The sequence below is a fragment of the Delphinapterus leucas genome, chromosome 11 (assembly GCF_059928025.1).
Source record: "Delphinapterus leucas isolate spDelLeu-1000000601 "Yukka" chromosome 11, BTC_Dleu_Yukka2, whole genome shotgun sequence".
NCBI classification, from domain to species: Eukaryota; Metazoa; Chordata; class Mammalia; order Artiodactyla; family Monodontidae; genus Delphinapterus; species Delphinapterus leucas.
This window is the reverse complement of record NC_143139.1, coordinates 35,537,258-35,556,949: the sequence shown is the minus strand read 5'-3', so window position 1 is coordinate 35,556,949 and position 19,692 is coordinate 35,537,258. Positions and strand designations below refer to the sequence as shown.

The 19,692-nt window shown below is 39.1% G+C and overlaps 1 protein-coding gene across 1 annotated transcript in view; it reads left to right on the top strand.

Moving 5' to 3' along the window:
- NELL2 (neural EGFL like 2) overlaps positions 1 to 19,692 on the top strand; it is a 435,366-nt gene that overhangs the window by 58,094 nt on the left and 357,580 nt on the right. The window contains exons 3-4 of the mRNA XM_089920567.1: positions 14,559 to 14,644; positions 15,085 to 15,213. Of these exons, the coding sequence (XP_089776693.1) occupies positions 14,559 to 14,644; positions 15,085 to 15,213 (215 nt within the window). The remainder of the gene's footprint in view (positions 1 to 14,558; positions 14,645 to 15,084; positions 15,214 to 19,692) is intronic.

Below are 19,692 nucleotides of genomic sequence, written 5' to 3'. Positions count from 1 at the left end.
TAATACTTTTACCTTAAATTTACCACATTATATTTGAAATGAGTATCTTTCAACAGCCCATAGTTGGGGTACATTTTTCAAGTCCATTCTGACAGCCTTGGTCTTTTAATGTTAATTGTTAGTTTTTTAGTCCATTTACATTGAATGCAATAGGGATATGTTTGGATTTTGGTTTTCCATGTTATTATTTCTTTTCTCTTTGTTCCTTCTCTTATCTGTTCCTCTCAATCCTTTTCCTTTCTTCTTTTAATTTATCTGAACATTTTTTAATATTCCATTTTATTTTATCTATTCTGTCTTTTCACTATATCTCTTTGTATAGGTTTTAAAATTAGTGTTCTGGAGAATACAATATACATACTTAACTTTTCACTGTCTACTTAGAGTCCATATGTTACCACTTCAGTTGGAATATAGAAGCTTTTCTACCATATTGGTACATTTATCCTCATCTCTTTATGTTGTGGTTGTCTTATGTATTAAATCTACAAATATTGAAACCCTTTTGGAGTACTTTAAAATATTTTCTTTCAATCATTATCATAGCCAGAATAATGGCTCCCCAAATATGTCCATACTCTAATCCCCAGAACCTACGACTATGGCAAAGGAACCTTGTACAGGTGATTAAGGTTAAGTGCCTTCAGATGGAGAAATTATCCTAGATTATGAGGTAGCCACAATGTCATCATATACATCCCTAGAAGTTAAGGACCTTTCTGAACTATAGTCAGAGAATCAGAGAGAATGCACTGTGTGAAGGACTTAGTCTGTTGTTACTGGCTTTGAGGATAGGAGAAAGGGGAAATGAGCCAAGGAACACAGACACTCTCTAAAAGTTGCAAAACGTATGGAAAAAGATTCTCCTGCAGAAAGGAATACAGCCTTGTCAATGCTTTGAGCTTAGCCTATTGACTAGTGTCAGATTTATGACCTACAATACTGTAAGAGCATAAATTTGTGTTATTTTAAATCACTAAGTTTGTGGTAATTTGTTATAGCATCAATAGACAACTAATAAAACCATAAAACATATTTTATAAGACTCAAGAGAAGAATTATCTGTTGTGTTTACCCAGATATTTACCATTTCTACTGCTATTTCATCATTACTGATATGCTGGTTGTCTTTCTATTATCATTTCCCTTCTGTCTGAAGGATTTCCTTTAGCAATTCTTTTAGGACAGGTTTTTTGGAAACCAGTTCTTATAGATTTTCTTAATCTGAGAGTACTTTCCCTTCATCCTTATTCCCGAAGGATATTTTCACCAGATATTGAATTCTGGGATGACAGAATTCTTTTGCGCACTTTAAAATATGTTGTTCCCTTCCTTCTGGCCTGCATGGCTTCTGATGAGAAACCTGCATTCATTTAAACTGTTCCTTCCCTATAAGTAACGTGTAATTTTTATCTGGTTGCTTTCAAAATTTTTTCTTTGTGATAGTTTTGTTTTTCTATTGTTTTCAGCAGTTTGATTATGATATGGTTGGCCATGGATTCCTTTGCATTTATCCTATTTAGAATTCACTGAGCTCCTTGAATCTGCTAAGTTTATGTCTTTCTCCAGATTAAGGAAGTCTAAGGCCATTATTTCTTTTTTTTAATGTATATATATATATATTTTAATCGATTTTTATAGGAGTATAATTGCTTCACAATACTGTGTTAGTTTCTGCTGCACAACAAAGCGAATCAACCATATGCATACACGTGTCCCCATATCCCCTCCCTCTTGAGCCTCCCTCCCATCCTCCCTATCCCACCACTCTAGGTCATTGCAAAGCACCGAGCCAATCTCCCTGTGCTATGCGGCTGTTTCCCACCAGCCAACTGTTTTACATTTGGTAGTGTATATATGTCGATGCTACTCTCACTTCGCCCCAGCTGCGCCCTCCCACCCCATGTCCTCAAGTCCATTCTCTATATTTAGCTCTTTATTCCTGCCCTGCAACTAGCTTAATCAGTACCATTTTTCTTTTCTTTTTTTTTAGATTCCATATATATGCGTTAGCATACGGTAGCTGTTTTTCTCTTTCTGACTTTCTTCACCCGGTATGACAGACTCTAGGTCCATCCACCTCACTACAAATAACTCAGTTTCATTTCTTTTTATGGCTGAGTAATATTCGATTGTATATATGTGGCACATCTTCTTTATCCATTCATCTCTGGATGGACATTTAGGTTGGTTCCATGTCCTGGCTATTGTAAATAGTGCTGCAATGAACATTGTGGTACATGACTTTTCCTGAATTATGGTTTTCTCGGGGTATATGCCCAGTAGTGGGATTGCTCTGTCATATGGTAGTTCTATTTTTAATTTTTTAAGGAACCTCCATACTGTTTTCCATAGTGGTTGTATCAATTTACATTCCCACCAACAGTGCAGGAGGGTTCCCTTTTCACCACACCCTTTCCAACATTTATTGTTTCTAGATTTTTTGATAATGGCCATTCTAACCAGCATGAGGTGATACTTATTGTAGTTTTGATTTGCATTTCTCTAATAATTAGTGACATTGAGCATCTTTTCATGTGCCTCTTCGCTACCTGTATGCCTTCCTTGGTGAAATGTCTATTTAGGTTTTCCACCCATTTTTTAACCGGATTGTTTGTTTTTTTGATGTTGAGCTCCATGAGCTGTTTGTATATTTTGGAGATTAATCCTTTGTCTGTTTCATTTGCAAATATTTTCTCCCATTCTGAGGGTTGTCTTCTTAGTGGTTTCCTTTGCTGTGCAAAAGCTTTGAAGTTTCATTAGGTCCCATTTGTTTATTTTTGTTTTTATTTCTGTTACTCTAGGAGGTGGGTCAAAAAAGATCTTGCTGTAGCTTATGTCAAATAGTGTTCTTCCTATGTTTTCCTCTAAGAGCTTTATAGTGTCTGGTCTTACATTTAAGTCTTTACTCCATTTGGAGTTTATTTTTGTGTATGTTGTTAGGTAGTGTTCTAATATCATTCTTTTACATGTAGCTGTCCAGTTTTCCCAGCACAGGAGGCTGTCTTTTCACCTTTGTATATTCTTGCCTCCTTTGTTGTAAATTAGGTGCCCATATGTGTGTGGGTTTATCTCTGGACATTCTATCCTGTACCATTGATCTATATTTCTGTGTTTGTGCCAGTACCATACTGTCTTGATTACTGTAGCTTTGTGGTATAGTTTGAAGTCTGGGAGCCTGATTCCTCCAACTCCATTTTTCTTTCTCAAGATTGCTTTGGCTATTCGGGGTCTTTTGTGTTTCCATACAAATTAAAAATTTTTGTACTAGTTCTGTGAAGAATGCCATTCGTAGTTTGATAGGGATTGCATTGAATCTGTAGATTGCTTTGGGTAGTATAGTCATTTTCACAGTATTGATTCTTCCAATCCAAGAACATGGTATATTTCTCCATCTGTTTATGTCACCTTTGATTTCTTTCATCAGTGTTTTATAGTTTTCTGAGTCTTTTGCCTCCTTAGGCAGGTTTATGCCTAGGTATTCTATTCTTTTTTTGCAGTGGTAAATGGGAATGTTTTCTTAATTTTTATTTCTAATTTTTCATTGTTGGTGTATAGGAATGCCAGAGATTTCTGTGCATTAATTTAGTATCGTGCAACGTTACCAAATTCATTGATTAGTTCTAGTAGTTTTCTGGTGGCATCTTTAGGATTTTCTATGTATAGTATCATGTCATCTGAAAACAGTGACAGTTTTACCTCTTCTTTTCCAATATGTATTCCTTTTATATCTTTTTCATCTCTGATTGCCATGGCTAGGACTCCCAAAACTATGCTGAATAAGAGTGGCAAGAGTGGACATCTTGTCTTGTTCCTGATCTTAGAGGAAATGCTTTCAGTTTTTCACCATTGAGTATGATGCTTGCTGTGCGTTTGTCATATATGGCCTTTATTATGTTGAGGTAGGTTCCTTCTATGCCCATTTTCTGGAGAGTTTTTATCATAAATGGTGTTGAAATTTGTAAAAAGCTTTTTCTGCATCTATTGAGATGATCATGTGGTTTTTATTCCTTAATTTGTTAATGTGGTGTATCACATTGATTGATTTGCATATATTGAAGAATCCTTCCATCAGTGGGATAAATCCCACTTGATCATGGTGTATGATCCTTTTAATATGCTGTTGGATTCTGTTTGCTAGTATTTTGTTCAGGATTTTTGCATCTATGTTCATCTGTGATATTGGTCTATAATTTTCTTTTTTTGTGATATCTTTTTCTGGTTTTGGTATCAGGGTAATAGTGGCCTTGTAGAATGAGTTTGAGAGTGTTCCTCCCTCTGATGTATTTTGGAAGAGTTTGAGAAGGATGGGTGTTAGCTCTTCTCTAAATATTTGATAAAATTCGCCTGTGAAGCCATCTGGTCCTGGACTTTTGTTTGTTGGAAGATTTTTAATCACGGTTTCAATTTCATTATTTGTGATAGGTCTGTTTATATTTTCTAATTCTTCCTTGTTCAGTCTTGGAAAATTGTACCTTTCCAAGAATTTGTCCATTTCTTCGTGGTTGTCCATTTTATTGGCATATAGTTGTTTATAGTGGTCTCTTACATCCTTTGTATTTCTGCAGTGTCAGTTGTGATTTCTCCTTTTTCATTTCTAATTTTATTGATTTGTGTCCTCTCCCTTTTTCTCATGATGAGCCTGGCTAATGGTTTATCAATTTTGTTTATCTTCTCAAAGAACCAGCTTTTAGTTTTTTTTGTTTTTTTGTTTTTTTGGGTTTTTTTTGCGGTACGCGGGACTCTCACTGTTGTGGCCTCTCCCGTTGCGGAGCACAGGCTCAGGATGTGCATGCTCAGCGGCCATGGCTCACAGGCCCAGCCGCTCCACAGCATGTGGGATCCTCCAGGACCGGGGCATGAACCCATGTCCCCTGCATCGGCAGGCAGACTCTCAACCACTGCACCACCAGGGAAGCCCCCAGCTTTTAGTTTTATTGCCCTTTGCTATTGTTTTCTTCATTTCTACTTCATTTATTTCTGCTCTGATCTTTATGATTTCATTCCTTCTACTGACTTTGGGTTTTCTTTGTTCTTCTTTCTCTAGTTGTTTTAAGTGTAGGGTTAGATTGTTTATTTGAGATATTTCTTGTTTCTTGAGGTGAGATTGAATTGCTATAAACTTCCCTCTTAGAACTGCTTTTGATGTGTCCCATAGGTTTTGGGTTGTCGTGTTTTCATTGTCATTTGTTTTAATGTATTATTTAATTTTCTTCTTTGATTTCTTCAGTGATCTCTTGGTTATTTAGTAGCACACTGTTTAGCCTCCATGGTTTTGTGTTTTTTACAGTTTTTTTTCCCTGTAATTGATTTCCAATCTCATAGCTTTGTGGTCAGAATAGATGCTTGATATGATTTCAATTTTCTTAAATTTTCTGAGGCTTGATTTGTGACCCAAGATGTGATCTATCCTGAAGAATGTTCCATGTGCACTTGAGAAGAAAGTGTATTCTGCCACTTTTGGGTGGAATGTTCTATAAATATCAATTAGATCTATCTGGTCTCTTGTGTCATTAAAGCTTGTGTTTCCTTATTTATTTTCTGTTTGGATAATATGTCCATTGGTGTAAGTGGGGTGTTAAAGTCCCCTACTATTATTGTGTTACTGTCCATTTCTCCTTTCATGGTCGTTAGCATTTGCCTTATGTACTGAGGTCCTCCTATGTTGGGTGCCTTGACATTTATAATTGTTATATCTTCTTCTTGGATTGATCATTATGTAGTGTCCCTCCTTATCTCATGTAACAGTCTTTATTTTAAAGTCTATTTTATCTGATACGAGTATTGCCACTCCAGCTTTCTTTTGATTTCCATTTGCATGGAATATCTTTTTCCATCCCTTCACTTTCAGTCTGTATGTATCCCTAGGTCTGAAGTGAGTCTCTTGTCGACAGCATATATATGGGTCTTGTTTTTGTATCCATTCAGTCAGTCTGTGTCTTTTGGTTGGGGCATTTAATCCATTTACATTCAAGTTTATTATCATTATGTATGTTCCTATTACCATTTTCCTAATTATTTTGGGTTTGTTTTGTGGCTGTTTTTCTTCTCTTGTGTTTCCCACTTGGAGAAGTTTCTTTAGCATATGTTACAAAGCTGGTTTGGTGGTATTGAACTCTCTTAGCTTTTGTTTGTCTGTAAAGGTTCTGACCTCTCCATCGAATCTGAATGAGATCCTTGCTGGGTGGAGTAATCTTGGTTGTAGGTTTTTCTCTTTCATCACTTTAAGTATATCCTGCCACTCCCTTCTGGCCTGCAGAGTTTCTGCTGAAAAATCAGCTGATAACCTATGGGGATTCCTTTGTATGTTATTTTTTGTTTTTCCCTTGCTGCTTTTAATATTTTTTCTTTGAATTTAATTTTTGTTAGTTTGATTAATATGTTTCTTGGTGTGTTTTTCCTAGAGTTTATCCTGTATGTGACTCTCTGTGCTTCCTGGATTTGGGTGACATTTCCTTTCCCATGTTAGGGAAGTTTTCAACTATAATCTCTTCAAATATTTTCTCAGACCCTTTCTTTTTCTCTTCTTCTTCTGGGACCCCTATAATTCGAATGTTGGTGCATCTAGTGTTGTCTCAGAGGTCTCTGAGACTGTCTTCAGTTCTTTTCATTCTTTTTTCTTTATTCTGCTCCTCAGCAGTTATTTCCACCATTTTGTCTTCCAGCTTACTTATTCATTCTTCTGCCTCAGTTATTCTGTTATTGATTCCTTCTAGTGTATTTTTCATTTTAGTTATTTTGTTCATCTCTGTTTGTTTGTTCTTTAGTTCTTCTAGATCTTTGTTAAACATTTCTTGTATTTTCTCAATCCATGCCTCCATTCTATGTCTTGAGATTCTGGATCATCTTTACTATCATTACTCTGAATTCTTTTTCAGGTTGATTGCCTATTTCCTCTTCATTTATTTGGTCTTGTAGGTTTTCACCTTGCTCCTTCATGTGTGAATTATTTTTTTGCCATCTCATATATTTTTTTTTTTATGAGTGGGATTGTTTTCCTGTTTTACTGGTTGTTTGGCCTGAGGCTTCCAGCATTGGAGTTTGTAGGCTATTTTGTAGAGCTGGGTCTCGGTGCTGATATGAGGAACTCCGTGAGATCTCACTCCAATGAATATTCCCTGGGGTCTGAGGTTCTCTGTTAGAGTGGTTCAGACTCGGAACTCCCACTGCATGAGCTTCAGCCTGCCCCTGGGCTCGTGAATGAAGATCCTGCAAGCCCCATGGAGCAGCCAAAAGAAAAAAAAAAAAAGAACAATAACAAAGTAAAAAATAAAATTAGAGTAGGAAACTAACAGGTATGTTAGAAAGAATATAAAAATAAAAATATAGAAGAATCAACAACCAGAAGGTACACCAGTACCACAATAGTAAAAAAAAGGAGGGAAAAAAAAAAAGTGGGAGGGAAAGTCCTTGGCTGTCGAGGGCGGGGCCTTAGCAAAGGTGAGGTTTGGGCAGTGGGCGGGGCCAATACTCAGGACCCACAGGGCTGGAAAAGACCCTAGGGGCTGTGGGGGGTGGAGCTTAGTCTCAAGCAACAAAAAGGACCCAGGCGTGCCCCCCACCCCTGGTCTCAGAGGGCAGGAGACCTCACCTGGCAGCCTAGTAGGCTCCCATTCCCACGTTGGAGGGGAAATCACCCTCTGCTCTTCTCCTGCTCCTCCCAGAGGGCCCCTCCCACCTGCCTCTTCTGTTCTCCCCTCGGCCTCCTTCCTATGCCCCCAAAGACCCATGCAACCTGGAGGGGGCTTTGGAGGGCAGGGGATTGGCCTGGGAGCTCAGCAGGCTCCTTGGACCTGAGTGGGTGAGTCAAATGCCCTTGGCTCCTTTCCCACTTCCTGGAGGGCCCCTGCTGCAGGCCTCTCCCATCTGCGTCTCCTGATCTCCCTGGCCTCCCTCCTATGCCCCCAGGACCCACGCAGCATGGATGGGGCTTGGAGGGGAGGTATTGGCTTGGGAGCTCAGCAGGCTCCCCGCCCAAGTTGGCCAGGCAATCATCCTCAGCTCCTCTCCCGCTCTTCCCAGCGAGTTCCTTCCACCTGCCTCTCCTGATCTCCCTGACCTCAAGGGCATCAATCCTGTCTGACCTCCACCTCTCCTCCCCACTCAGTCCCCCTATGTCCTACCGGTTCACCTTGGGGTTCCTCCCATCTCCTTGGGCATGAGAGTCCCCTACCAGTGGTGGCAGGCACCCTAGCTGTGGGGAGAAGCTAACTCTGCGTTCTCCCACACTGCCATCTTGACTCTGCCTCTAGGCCATTATTTCTTGAAATACTTTTTTTGCTATTGAACTCTTTTTCCTCTCCTGGGACCCTAATAGCATTAAGGTTATTTTGATTTTGTCTCATAGATTTCTGTTGCTATATTCACTTAAAAATAAGCAACAACAACAACAAAAACAGTATAAAAGCAAAAACAGGAATCAACCAAACAAAAAACACTCTCTGTTGTTCAGATTGGATCATTTCAATTGATCTGTCTTCAAGCTCACTGACTTTTCCCTCTGTTATCTCCATTCTGCTACTGAGCCCATTCTAATGAGTTATTAAATTTCAGTTATTATGCTTTCCAGTTCTAAAATTTCCACTTTGTTCTTTTTTTATATCTTTTATTTAGTTGCTGCTACTTCCTATCTTTTTATTTGTTTCAAGAGTGTTTGCCCTTGTTTTATGGAGTATTTTTATAATAGCTTTTTAAATGTCTTTTTCAGATAGTTCCAACATCGTTGTCATCCTGGCATTGGTATCTGTTGATTTCATTTTTCTTACGTAAGTTGAAGTTTCCCTGGTTTTCCCTATGCCAAATAATTTCAGATTATATCTTAAACATTTGAATATGGTAAGTACTGTGAATTTTAAGTACCAGGGAGAATGTGAATTTTTTTTTAAAAGCAGGCAATTGGCACAGTTGGGTTTAGACTGTCAGTTTTGACTAGCCTTCTTTGGAGAGATTTCAAAGACTTTGTAGTGTATTTAGATTTATCTCATGCGCGTACCACCCAGAGGCAGTCTGTGACTTGGGTGATGGTGTATTTCTTAGAATTACTCACTGTCACTGTGGTGGTACTTCAAACTCTGGTCATCTTTCTCAATTTGCCTGCTACTACTTAATTTTCAGAGTCCTCAAATACTCCATGCATTCTGTCCAGGTTTGGTAGCATTAAGTGGGAGAGAGAGGCTGGGGTGTGCTTATTCCATCTCACCCAGGATTAGATTCTCATGCATGCTTTAATTCTTGAAAGCTTTGCACTCTTATTTGTTTAAATATTTCCAATAACACTATCTACTTCCATTCTCTCTAGTCTCTTATTTTACATCTCTAAGTAATTGTGTTTGGATCTTCTAATTGTAACACTGTTCATATTTTCCATCTTTGTGTCATTCTTGCCAGATTTTCAATAATATCTTCAGATCTCACTTTTTATTCCCAGGTTTTTTTGTTCTCTAATTTTCAGCTCTATTTTATCTGCTGCTTTTTCTTTTTTCTTTTCTTTTTTTTTTTTTTTTTACATCTTTATTGGAGTATAATTGCTTTACAATGGTGTGTTAGTTTCTGCTTTATAACAAAGTGAATCAGTTATACATATACATATGTTCCCATATCTCTTCCCTTTTGTGTCTCCCTCCCTCCCACCCTCCTTATCCCACCCCTCTAGGTGGTCACAAAATACCGAGCTGATCTCCCTGTGCTATGCGGCTGCTTCCCACTAGCTATTTTACGTTTGGTAGTGTATATATGTCCATGCCACTCTCTTGCTTTGTCACAGCTTACCCTTCTCCCTCCCCATATCCTCAAGTCCATTCTCTAGTAGGTCTGTGTCTTTATTCCTGTCTTACCCCTAGGTTCTTCATGACGTTTTTGTTTCCCTTAAATTCCATATATATGTGTTAGCATACAGTATTTGTCTTTCTCTTTCTGACTTACTTCACTCTGTATGACAAACTCTAGGTCCATCCACTTCATTACAAATAGTTCAATTTTGTTTCTTTTTATTGCTGAGTAATATTCCATTATATATATGTGCCACATCTTCTTTATCCATTCATCCAATGATGGACACTTAGGTTTTTTCCATCTCTGGGCTATTGTAAATAGAGCTGCAATGAACATTTTGGTACATGACTCTTTTTGAATTATGGTTTTCTCAGGGTATATGCCCAGTAGTGGGATTGCTGAGTCATATGGTAGTTCTATTTGTAGTTTTTTAAGGAACCTCCATACTGTTCTCCATAGTGGCTGTACCAATTCACATTCCCACCTATCTGCTGCTTTTTCTAGCCAGTGTTTAAAAAAAATTTTTTTTAAATATGCTTTTTTGTCTAGAAGTTCTATTTGGTTTCCTTTGAAATCTGCCTAATATTTCCTCATACAATTCTGTTCCTTCATTATTTTTTTCTATTCCTTAAAAAACTCCAATCATTTAAAATATATTTTTAAATACTTTTTGATCATGTTTCTCTGATATTCTGAGTTCATGAGATTCTAATTCTCTTTTTTTTTGTATGTTTGTCTCCTGACTCATTTTCATGGTATTTTACTTCAGTGCAATTTATTATTGCTATTGATATTATTGTTATTATTGAATTGTGATTATATCTTCATCAGAACTTTTTCTCTTATATGCCAGAAGTTGTGGAAGCTCCCTTAATGGAATTTTTACATTTGCTTCTTCAGGAGACTCTAGGGGTTTTATTCTAATTTCTGATTTTATAATTTCTTATACCAGTGCAGATGTAATTTTGGACCATGTGCTTATAAGTGCCAAGGCTTGAGATTTGACATTTATTACAGGTGACTTTGTTTTCCACCTATGGTCATGTGCAGCTGGCAAGCATTCTTGTCAATTCTTGGGCCAATTTGTGCAAAATATATGTGTAATATAATCATTCATATCTCCGTATTTTTATTGGAGGGATCAGTAACATCTTCACATCTTCTGGCTTTGGCCATAATTTATTGTTTCCAGTTCTTGTGTGGATGGTAAAATCCTACCCCATTGTCTTAAGGCCCCTACTGTGTCCGAAACCCTGTGTCCTACCCTCTCCCAATCATTGCATGAGTTACTCTTTTGTCTGCCAATTTTCAGCTATCTCTGCTTTCCCCTAGCATCTGGAAATTTTTTTCTTTCATTTTTTATGTAAAGTTCATCTATGAATAAAAAAATCTTGAAAATTTGTGATAAAATGTTATTTATCACAAATTTTATTTGTGATGTATTTATGAATAGAAGAGGATTCTTTCAGGGTCAGTAGAGTCTACCATTTTGACTGAACTTTACGTGGTTAGTATTTATATTAGTTTTCGGTGAATGCTGAAACGAATTACCACAAATTTAGTGATTAAAACAACAGAAATTTATTATCTTACAGTTCTGTAGTTCAGAAGTCTAAAACAGATTTCACTGGGCTAAAATTAAGGTATTGGCATGGTAGTATTCCTTTGTGTGTGTGTGTGTGTGCATGTGTGTGTGCGTGTGTGTGCATGTGTGTGTGTGTGTGTGTGTTGGGAGAGAGAGCATTATTATGCCTATCACAATGATTGAAAGCAAAAATTTTAACATTGTATAAAGGATCTGTTTAATACATGAGACAATCACAACTTAAAGGGGTGAGGATAAAGGGACCAATATGGTGGTAAAATTTCTACGTTCCCATTCAAGAAGTAACACATGGACTTTAGAGTAGATGGTGAAAAGTATGTATATTGTATTCCCTACAACAGCAATTTAAAAAGCTACACAAAATGGAGCTTCCTTGGTGGTGCAGTGTTGAGAGTCCGCCTACCGATGCAGGGGACGCGGGTTCGTGCCCCGGTCCAGGAAGATCCCACATGCCGCAGAGCGGCTGGGCCCGTGAGCCATGGCCGCTGAGCCTGCGCGTCCGGAGCCTGTGCTCCGCAGCGGGAGAGGCCACAGCAGTGAGAGGCCCGCTTACCGCAAAAAAAAAAAAGCTACACCAACTGATATAGTTATAAGACATATAGATAAAATGGAATATTAAAAATACTGGCATTTAGTGGGTAAAGACCAGGGATGCTTTTAATCATCCTACAAGGCACAGGACAATCCTAACAAAGAGCTATCCAACCTTAAAATGTCAATAGCGCTAAGGCTGAGAACCTCTGCCCTAAATAATACAATGATTCACCTTTATTATGATTTTCTAAAGCTTTGCATTTCCATTTTATGGAAACAGCTCTTCTCTGTACTCATATTTTAATGGTTTCCATAAATTTAATTAGGTCACATATTTACTATAGCAGGTTCAACTGGATTAATTCTGGATACAAAATACCACTCTTCTGGAGGGAGCATAAGCACGTGTGACAAGTTTACTAACCCCCAGCTTTCAGCATGTCATAGGTGAGAGTCAGAGATTGGCGAGTACCCCTGATTCTATGATTTGGTTGAGTGCAAGTAGGATAGGAGAATGTCTATATGTAAATATGTGTGCATATGTATATTTACTTTTCCCTCTCATTTGATGTTTCAATTTTTAATGTAACTTTTGTAGATACTTATTACAATTCATTATTTTGGCTGTACTTCTATAGAAAGATTTTTAATTTCATGGTGAATAATTTCCTTTGAATTAATTCAATTACATTAATTTCATTTTGTGTAGTTTTGCAAATTTACAAAGTTACATAAAACAATATTTCATCACATATATGTACTGGAATATTTCTCAAAGTTTACAAAATTACAGATAGAATCAAATGGGAAAACTGACAAGGAGAGATCATTAAAACTTAATTTGGAAAAGCTTACAGATTCTGATTTTTTCCCTTAAACATTCCAAGGACAGAGCTAAATATGTTCCCCTCATCCCATTATAGTATAACATAGTACATATTGCTCTACTGGAGCCTCAGACTCTACCCAGTAGGTATTTTGGTAACTAGCTGGGTAGGATCCTTTTGGAGAATTCAGAATCTACTTGTTTGGATGGAAAGTTAAGAAACTCAGTTGATCTTTGTACAGATTAACAGTTTAATCGCTTTTGAAACTTACTTTTTCAGTATGGGACTTTAATGTCATTATTCAAAATTTACCTCAAAATTTAAGGGCTGTAGAATACTATATGCTGTTAACCTCAAGTATACTTTTGCCTGCTGAGAATTAGATCTCAAATGACCTCATTGTTATGGTTTAGGTGCATATGGTGAAGGGTGGGTAGAGCCTGCATGAGTGTAGTCAACGATGGGGTGGCTCTTCTCTCTTGCCCAGGCTCTGTAGTCGTCTTCTGCTCGTTTCTCTGCCCCTCGACCCCATCGCCCGTGTGTCATTATCTATCGATCATCCATCTATCTATCTATCTATCTATCTATCTATCTATCTATCTATCTATCTATCTATCATCATCATCTTTTATCTCTTCTTTTCGGGATGGGCAGGCACGCTGACTCTGTTGGCCTTGCCTCCTGCTGTCCTGGAGAACCAGAGCCCGGGTTTGGGCGCTGTGATTGGCAGGGGGCGCGCGAGGTCCCGGAGCTGTCCAGCAGTTCCTGGCTAAGTTCTCCACTGAGCTCTCCGCACTGGGGAAGCTCTCCAGCGCCCCGCCCCGGCTAGGGAACCTCTCCCGCAGAGCTCCCAGGGCTTCCCAGGCTCGCCACCCGTTTCCGTCAGTTTCTCTCTACTTCCAGCCCCACCACGGGAGTCTACCTTGCCTTAGCAGTCTTCCACCGCAACCCCCCGAGAGGGAGTCCCCTCTCTAGTCCCCGAGGTTGCGCGACTGTATGCGGGCTTCCCGCCTTTGCCTAAAGGGCGGGCGAGTGCGTCTCCTTCTAGCCTCGCCTTCTGCGATTGGGTGATCCTTTCTCTCTCAGTCTTTCTAGACAGGCGCCCGAAATCTCGGGGTGAGAGCAAAGACCGCCCATCAACTTAGCACCTTGAAATAGAATCTTTCGATCCCGAAGGAGGTTGGCGTTGCCGGGGTCGGCGGGAGAGGAAGAAGGAGGGCGGAGGCTGCAACGGCTCCGGGGCTCGCTAGACGGGGCTTGGAGACCGAGGAGCCCCTGCGGGAGAGGGACACGGGGCGCGGGGCCTCGCCCTCGGGCTCCCTCCCTTCTTCCTCTCTCCCCGCCTCCCGGCCCGCCCCTCCCTCTCTGAAGAGCCGTCTCTCCTCCGCGTGTCTCCGAGCGCTCTCTCCATTGTCTCTGCCTTTACAACAGGTTCGGGCGGGGGGGAAGACAGGCGGGTGCGGGGCCGCCCCAGCCCCGGCTTTCTTGGGGCGGTCTTCCTTCCTCCGGGTGTGAGTGCCTTCGGCTGCTTCGATTCGGCTCCGGAGCTAATTCCCCGGCGGAGCAGCCCCCGGCGAGTCCGACCCCTCCCTCAGGGCCGTCTCCCAGCCCGCGCCCCGCCGCCTGGGTCTGCGTGTGGGAATGATGTGCGCGTTGGAGGGTCTAAGTTCTTCACGCGCCTGGGGGGTCCTCCCTTTTTTTTCTTAGGCAACCAAATCGTACTCCTCTTACTAATCAGTAAATCCAAGGCAGCGGCAGGAAAGACGAACGCTGTTTTTCCCGCTTGATTCCAAGAACCTCTTCGATTTTTATTTTTAAAGAGGGAGACGATGGACTGAGCAGATCCACACCATGGAGTCTCGGGTCTTACTGAGAACATTATGTTTGCTCTTCGGTCTCGGAGCAGGTGAGTGGCCTCAGAGCTGGGGCGGGAGAAGGGATGGCCCCCGCCTCTGGGCAGCCCGAGCTGCCTGGGGACGCCTCGCTCTTCCTCCACCTGAAGTAGGTCTGGAGTGGGAAGCTTGGAGTAGGGGGTGGGTTTGGATTTGGATGTTTTTCTGTGCTTGTCTTGGAGACAGCAGGGCGGGTCACACCCCTAGTCCAGGGTCTGAGGGCCAAGGGGAACTTGGCACCGAGAGGGGTTTAAAGTAGGTCACGGAAATGGGACTGGGTGCTCTGCTCTTTAAATCTTGATTGCTGATCTCAGGTAAGGCAGCGGAGGGAATCGCCTCTTGTCAGTTTCCAATATTGTCTCTAAGACGCGGTTCTTTGCTGCCTTGGAGGAAGAGACTTATATTTTGATGGAGGTTTTTCTTTCTTTCCTCCTCCCTCCCCCACTCCCACCAGTCTGGGGGCTTGGTGTGGACCCATCCCAACAGATTGACGTCTTAACGGAGTTAGGACTTGGGGAGTCCACGACCGGAGTGCGCCAGGTCCCCGGGCTACATAATGGGACGAAAGCCTTTCTTTTTCAAGGTAAGAGGGGCGTGCTCAGTCCCCGGTGTGGTTTCAGTTCGGATAACCCCGGGAAGAGCTGGCCTGACCGCTCTTCCTAACTTCTGTTTTGCCTCATGGATGACATCTGAGCTGAGATGTGGAGGGGTCAGTGTGAAATGCACACACCTTCCATCTCTTTTTAAGTGGCTTGGTTTCTGTCTTCCCCAGCCCCCTCCTCTTTCTTACTTTGTACTCTTGCCAGTTCTAATGGATAGTCCCTTAATTACTGTACAGAAACTCCGATGGCAGATGGTTGATTTTGGAGTCTGAGTAACAATGAATTATAACACAAACGCCTCATTTGGGTGAAATTGATTTAGGTAGGGGATAGGGTAGCTTAATCTTAGTTAACACACTGCTCTCTGAAAGTTTCAAGTACAGTGGTGCCCAGTTGCAGAGGAATTTCTTTATGTGGGTAGCTTTGTGGAAAAATTAATATCTTTCAATAGTTTTAACTACTGTATGTCACAAACACACTATATTTGAGACAAGATTCCTCATTGAAAGATAATGATTCTTCTCCATCAATGATAGGAGAAAGGAAATAATATTCTCTTAAAAATTATTTTGAAAATATTTCAAATAAATGTTAATTCAAAAGTATACTTTGTCTCACCATTAATCGCGTACTTAGGATTTTTAAACTTTTCTTTTGAAGTCAGTGGACTTTGGCTATGCACAAGTGTCTACATTTAAATTTATATTTAGGTGTGTTATGTAGTCAGAGCAAATTCCAATGCATCGATCCTTCAGCTTTGATTTACCAACCTTTTTGAAGACTGCTTGGTTTGTGGGAAGGTGCTGTAGCATGAGCTTCTAAAAGGTAGCTAAACACATACAGAAAGACTAGTTTCACATATGGTAAAGTAAAGATGAAGGCTAAAGAGAAATGGAATTTGGTTTAACATATTTGATGGACTGACTAAAGCATCTTCTCCCCACCCCACCCAGTTTTTCTTTTGTGATTTCGGTGCTGTGGCTTCAAAAAAAGTGCAACTCATAATTACTAAAGAGTTGGATATGCAAAATAAAACCACTTCAGCAAATTTGCCACCAAGAAATAGGCATAAAATAAAACTTGAGTGTTTCTGTAGTGGTGTTGTTGCGTGGTATAGCCAGTATGTGTCACCATGGACAGTAACACCAAAGCTTACAGTTGGAAAAGGAGGAAATTGACATGTGTTGCATTTATTTAAAGCAAGTTTACTCTTACAATAAGTTAAATGCAATTTTCTGTTTTAATTATGGTGAGCCCACTAAATGCTGTTATTGTGAGGGATATTCGTAATAATATTTTATTTACTTAAAGTTCTTTTTTTTGGTGGGGAGTGGGGGTGTGATTTGGATATTGACTCCTTTAAGAACAATGACCAAATCTAATTAAGGAAATAAGACTTAGACTGTCAGCAAAATTCACAGAGCAGAATAAAAGTGTCATTAGAGTTAAGCTTCTGTTTTTCTCTTTTTCTTCTTCTCCTTTTTTTTCAATCTCTGAGTTTTCAATCCCTGTGAGCTGGAAACAAAATTACTTCAGGGCTGCCAATTTGATTAAGTGGAAAGCTTTACAGAAGCTAAAGCTCCTGATAAACAAATGGCGTTGAAGTGCCCTTAAAATTTCCAAAGGTCCTTTAAATTATATTGGTGTTCTTCTTGTCTTTCTCTGAAGACCGCCTGAGCTGTCACAAATAGAAACCTTCAGGACTGTGCATTTTATGTTCTGATGCTAGACAATTTCTAGGAAATAGTCTCAAGGCACCAATATCTTCTCCTGGTTAAATTTTTATAAGAAATGTTTAGGATTCATTTTTATTTAAATTGCCAGTTCTTCAAGGTAGGCATTGTGTTGTGAATGAATTGGCCATACTTACTACGTATCAGTGCACACCGATGAATTGTTTTGTTTCCTTGTTGGTACCAAGCACAATATTTAGACAGAGTAAATGCCTGACAAATATAGTGTACGAGATTTGGAGGTGTAAAGTTTTATTTCATGCCAAATTATGCACCTTATTTCATATAGCCAATCAATCAGCAAGTATTTGCTACCTGCTGTGTTCTCAGTAGGCGTGTATTACTGATGTATTTATTATGCTCTAATGATTTCTCTGATTCTCAGATTTAGATTATAAAATTGACAATAGGTAGACCTTTGGCCCTGCTTGATAGTTTTGCATTACCTTGGAAAGGTCTTTTCTCTGCTATTAGAATGTGGAAACTGTTTTTAAGAAGTCAGTTCTGGGCTTTGCTGGGATTACATGGATTTTAGAGAGACAAAAGCTTTCAGCCTCTGAAGATTTTATGGATTCGCTTTATAGTGAACTGAGGGTGCGGCGGATATTTTTGTATAGTCTTCAAAATGGCATAGCAGGAATAGTAACACATTACAAACCTGTGAGGTGCTCTCAGATTTCACATAAACTTATCAGATAAGTTACTTTGTGCTATCAGATATGTTCCAAATAGATGGAAGAGCTTTTTGATCCATCAAATCTCTCTATCTTCTTTTGTCTCTTATCTTTAAATTAAAGAAATCTCAACATACAATTTCCCAATGATTTTTGCTCATTTAATATTGCTTCTCCATTTAACTAGTTCATTCTTCTCTTTATTGTTTTTTTAATATGCTTATAATTCAGTACTTTTAGAAACTAAATAGTTTTTGTAAATTATTGTGCACTAAGAATCTACTATTACTTAATAACTATTATATTTATTACATATGTATAATAAAAGCAAGCAGAAATGTATTTCAAAGTCATACCTGATTTTTGTCATATATAGCATCACTAAAATTGTTTTGTTGTTGTTGAAATTTGGTTTACAGTTGCTTTGGGAATTGAAGTAATAAGATGCTAAATTAGATCATCTTTTGATACATGTGGCTTTTGATCTATGCCAATTATACTTTTCAAAAGAAAAAAGTGACCAGGCAACAGTTTGGAATCTATATCAAGATCTTCCATGTATTTCTAGCTACAGTCTGACTGATAGACACAAAAATACACTTATGGTTTTAAAAAATAGAGGACCAGGTTCTGACAGTCAAAAGACCTATGAAAGGTGGTAAAGAATTCTGAAATGTTAAGGGCTAGTGCAATTATAAATAGAATTCTACCAACCTTGTTTAAAGTCTAGGGAATATTCTTCAAGATAATGATTATAATAATCTTTCCTGTTTATACATGAGACACCAAGAATGAGAGAATACAGAAGTATAGTTCTAGGACTTTCTAACATGATTTTTAGATCTTTGGTTTTAACATTTTGTCTGGCCAGGTTCCCAAACTAGATAGTTTCCTCTGTTGGTTTAATAAAGTTTCTTCTAAGGTGTTCACAGATTTTATAATGTCACTAATCCCCACGAGGGAAGTAGATAAAATCAAAGCATTTTTTTTCCCCGAGTTGGTCATTGGGAAATAAATATTTAGTAATTATTTTTAAAGAACTTTAAGATGTTAAAGGAAAAAAAATGTTCACAAGTCTACCTTATGCCAGTACTTGAAAACAGGAATGAAATTGGGCATTTGGTGGTGAGTCATTGGCTTGACTAGGCAACGGTAACTGCATTAAGGAAAGTGAGGTGGCAGTGAGTACTCTTCTTCAGTATGAAGGTCAGAGAGTATCTGTGGACTTAGAGACAATGGTCATTTTGATGCCGCATTAGAATAGAATAACACAATGACTGTGGGCTTTGAAGAGATGGGCTTTGAAACCAGTTAGACCCAAGTGGAATTTCATTAGTTGTGTTTCTATGGTGAAGTTACTTAATTTCTATGAGCTTCAGTACCCTAAATTATAAAATTAATGTTATGAAGAATTTTTTTGTGCACCTATTCTGCTAGGTGTTAGGCCTATAACAAATGAAGTTAGAACTTTACTTTCATAGTGCCTTAAAAATAGTCATTAAACAAACAATTACACAGATAATAATTTCATCACTGTTAAGATAAATGATATGAAGAGAAGCTAAGGATGTAATGGGAACCTACATTCTTGTTTAGGGAGTCACAGGATCAAGGAAACTGTCTTTGAAGGAGAGTCATTTAAGCTGATAGCCAAAGGATACATAAGAGTAGTCTGGGGAAGAGGAGCTGTGGGGATTCAGAAAGCAAGAGTAACACAGGCAAAGTAAATAGCATGAGCAAAGATCCTGACCTGAAATAAGCATGGTGCACTTGAGAAAATGGAAGAAATCCAGAGTAGTGGAAATGTGAGTGTTATGATATGAAATGAAGCAAACAAAGAAAGCATGGATCAGTTTACACAGTAGATCATATTTATACAGAAGAATTGAAAATTTATCATTATACAATATATACTGTGGTGGGCAGAATAATAGTCCCTCAAAGATGTTCACGTCCTAAGCCTAGGAACGGAGAATATGTTGTGTTACATGTCAAGGGGGAATTAAGGTTGCAAATCTTGGATGATCTGGGTAGGCCTCATGTAATCACAAAG